The sequence below is a fragment of the Piliocolobus tephrosceles genome, chromosome 3 (genome assembly GCF_002776525.5).
Source record: "Piliocolobus tephrosceles isolate RC106 chromosome 3, ASM277652v3, whole genome shotgun sequence".
Classification (NCBI taxonomy): Eukaryota; Metazoa; Chordata; class Mammalia; order Primates; family Cercopithecidae; genus Piliocolobus; species Piliocolobus tephrosceles.
In genome coordinates, this window is record NC_045436.1 from 6,159,128 (window position 1) to 6,162,845 (window position 3,718).

The following is a 3,718-nucleotide window of genomic DNA, read 5'->3' on the forward strand; positions in this document are numbered from 1 at the left end:
TTTTTTTTTTTTTTTTTTTTTTTGAGATGGAGTCTGGCTCTGTCACCCAAGCTGGAGTTCAGTAGCGCAATTTCAGCTCACTGCAACCTCCACCTCCCAGGTTCAAGCAATTCTTCTACCTCAGCCTGGGACTATGTGCATGCACCACCATACCCGGCTAATTTTTGTATTTTTAGTAGAGATAGGGGTTTCACCATATTGGCCAGGCTGGTGTCGAACTCCTGACCTCAAGTGATCCGCCCATCTCAGCCTCCCAAAGTGCTGGGATTACAGGTGTGAGCCACCACGCCTGGCCTTAACCCATTTTCTTATGAAACTTCTCTGGCGTTTTCCAGAGGCTACATGACATTTGATGATGCCATCACTAATACTCTTAAAGCACTAAGAGAATGTGTGCTTGTATTTTCTTGTGTTTACCAGAATTTTCTCAATTAGTAGGTTGAGGATGTGCATAACCCAGGTTGTTCTTAGTACTTCTACTGTGTTGTTGTTAGCTGTCTTCCATTATACCTGATTTACTGTTGAAGCATATTTGTGAAAAGCCAGCTGTCTTCCACTGAGCTTGATAATAAAGAGATTTGGGGTGGGGCGTGGTGGCTCACGCCTGTAATCCCAGCACTTTGGGTGGCCTAAGCAGGAGGATTGCTTGAGCCCAGGAGTTCAAGACCATCCGGGAAACTTGGTGAGACTCCCTCTCTACAAAAAGTTTTAAAATTTTAAGAACGGGAAGAGGTCCTCAGGCGCCGAAATATTTGAGAACCAGCACCTTTAGTAGTTTCTGCCTTTCACAACTTCCCACACCCTCTAGCGTTCTTGTCAGGTGCAGTGGCCTTTCTCAGTAGCTGGAGCACTAGTCTGATCAGAATCGTCTTTGTATTTTATCTGCCCCCCTTTACCCCAAATTTGCCAACCCCTGCCAAAGATTTTTCTTAGAAAAAAAATTGCAATGCAAAAATAAGACTTTTATATTTTCAAAACCATAAGAATTTATTGTCTGGTTAAGATGGTAAATCTTATGTTACGTATTTTTTTATTTGACCACAATTTAAAATTATTTTTAGAAAATTTAAAAAAGAATGTGTGATAGAAAACAAGAACTTGAAGAATGTCATTCATTTTATAGATGGTGCTTCTATTGGTATATTCTTGGTTCCAGTTTATTCCCTAGAAAGCTTCAAGAGTGTACACTCACCTACCCACCACCTCTTTCTGTTGAGTTTAGATTTTTGTCGAGGTTACATTTTGAAACCTGTTTGAAGTAGCTGAGCTTGAAGTTGAAAAGTAGCTACATGTGATAAAAGCTACAGGTGATTTAAGTTACTTGAACCTTGTTGCCTATAGTTTAATTTTGATACTCCATGGAAATAATGAATGCAGAAAACATCACTTAAACTTGTTGACTATATTCTCTCTTTTTTTTATAGTTAAGCAAAACTGGCTCTAAGGATGATGAGTGAGTAGCACTTGGAATTTGAGACAAGGAAAGAGCATTCTTTAAAAAGTAAAACTGGGTTCAAAATCTTTCATTACTATTTTCTGGTATTGAGGTGGCTTTTTATAAAACAATTTTTTGTATGTTTCTTACATTAAAAAGGTTGTAAGTTGAAAGTTCATGAAGAGATCTGGTTGTATTAAATTATTTTCACAAACTTGCCTTAATAAAAGGTGAAAATGTTAATGTTTAGTATACTTTATGAAGCCTCTTGAGCTTCGTAAATGAACAGGCGTGGGGAATAAGAATCAGTGTTAATTTATATGATCTTATCCTGGTGGATGCGCTATTTTCTTAAAGGAGGATGAAGCCCTTTTCAAACTGTCATCCCAGTGGAGCAGAGTACTCAGTGAACAGTTACTCTATGGTGCAATGCATATTAATAGGCTTCTCATCTTTAAGTCTTCATCTCTTCTTTTGCTTAATTACTGAATCATAAATTGCTTCAGAGAAATTTAAATGCTGGTGTTTGAACTTTATACATGATACTTTCTGTAGTTTCTTTTAATTTTTGAAAGGTCAACTGCTTCCCTTTAATAACTTAATATCTGTTTATACTTTTCTCTTGATTTAGTTCAAGATGTTTGATCATGAGTGCTTTGAGTGATATGCAGAATAGGAGAATATAAAAGCAAATCTGCCAAATACACTAGAAAGCATTTCAGTAAGAAATACTGGCCCTTCTTTAAAACATTTCTCTTGCATATACCAGGATGGGAGTAAAAGATGCCTTAATGTTTAATTTTTGTATTGTTGGAGACATTGATTTTAATAAAATCCTATTTATCTGCTGTTGTGTACTTTTAGTTGTGGGATAACTGAGGTCTCCTAAATGGTTCAACATAAAACCACATTTCAAGTCTTGTTTCTTTTTTGGAGTGTCTTTTCAAGTATTCAAATGTATTTCTCAACCTGAGCATCTTTTTAATCATGTACATGGGAGTCTTTTATATGCTGAACTGTTACACGTGCTTGATTTAAAAATAATAATAATAGAGGAAACTGTTGGTCTACTTGTACCAGGAAAAGTTTCTGATGTTTATGTGTTTGTACAGTGATTTTGTATATGCGCCCAGCTTTAAGAACACATAAAACTGTTATGTCTGGTAGGGAGCTTGTTAGTGCCTCAAGTTACACCTGTGCAACTTGGGTCTGCGTTTTGATAGAACAATAAACGTTTAAAGAAGTTAAGAGTAGTTTGAGCTGTGTCCACAGTTTTCACTCATTAACTGACTTCAGCTAAATAGTTTGAATTATAGGGTAAGTATAATGACAGCAAAGGAGTTAATCTCATTTTCAAAAACTGTTTCACATTTTATTTCTTGAATTAATATAGAGCAAAACGTTAAAATTCAGGACCACTGGAATATGGCAACTTATGTTTCAGGGTTGTGTGTGGGTAGTATTTGTGGTTGTATTGGTTTGTCTTTTGTTTTGGAAGAAACATCTGCTGGTGGAATAAAATACTTTGTTTTGCTCTGAGGAGACTGAAATTGTTCAGGCTTATTATGGCTCATAGATTACAGAGAATGATGTGCCAATGAACTATTTTTACTCTTTTTATATGAAATGTACAAATTTCTAGGAGTGATGGTGATGGTGGTGCCTCTTATTACCTTACGTAAAACACTTGAACAGCCTCATCAATATTGCCGTCATCTGTTTAACACTCCCAGTATATTTTCTCAATGTCTGTTTACTTAAAATGTTGTGGAATGACATAATTAATAAGCAATAAAGTCTGAATTATACACAGTGATTTATCTTCACATTTTATTTCACATCACTTCAGAGAGAATTGTTGATTTTATAAATCTGCATGGCCTTATGGTGCAAGATGTACCCTCCTACTAGAAACTATTCAAAATGTTGGATTAAAAAATGTGTTTTTTTTTTTTTTTTTTTTTTTTTTTTTTTTGAGACAGAGTCTCTCTCTGTTGCCCAGGCTGGAGTGCAGTGGCGCTATCTCGGCTCACTGCAAGCTCCGCCTCCCGGGTTCACGCCATTCTCCTGCCTCAGCCTGCCGAGTAGCTGGGACTGTAGGCGCCCGCCACTGCGCCTGGCTAATTTTTTTGTATTTTTAGTAGAGACGGGGTTTCACCGTGTTAGCCAGGATGGTCTCGATCTCCTGACCTTGTGATCCGCCCACCTTGGCCTCCCAAAGTGCTGGGATTACAGGCGTGAGCCACGGCCCGGCCTAAAAAATACTTTTCAAGTGAGCTCACA

At 37.3% G+C, this 3,718-nt stretch overlaps 1 protein-coding gene across 3 annotated transcripts in view; it reads left to right on the forward strand.

Annotated features, from left to right (window-relative positions):
- RWDD4 (RWD domain containing 4) overlaps positions 1-3,247 on the forward strand; it is a 19,229-nt gene extending 15,982 nt beyond the window's left edge. For 2 of the 3 annotated variants that reach the window (XM_023220941.1, XM_023220942.2), the window contains exon 8: positions 1,425-2,283. In XM_023220941.1, coding sequence (XP_023076709.1) covers positions 1,425-1,457 — 33 coding nt within the window. In that variant the 3' untranslated portion in view covers positions 1,458-2,283. Of the gene's footprint in view, positions 1-1,424 lie in introns of all 3 variants that reach the window. The other variant, XM_023220940.2, reaches the window with a different exon arrangement.
- Positions 3,248-3,718: the final 471 nt, after the last annotated feature.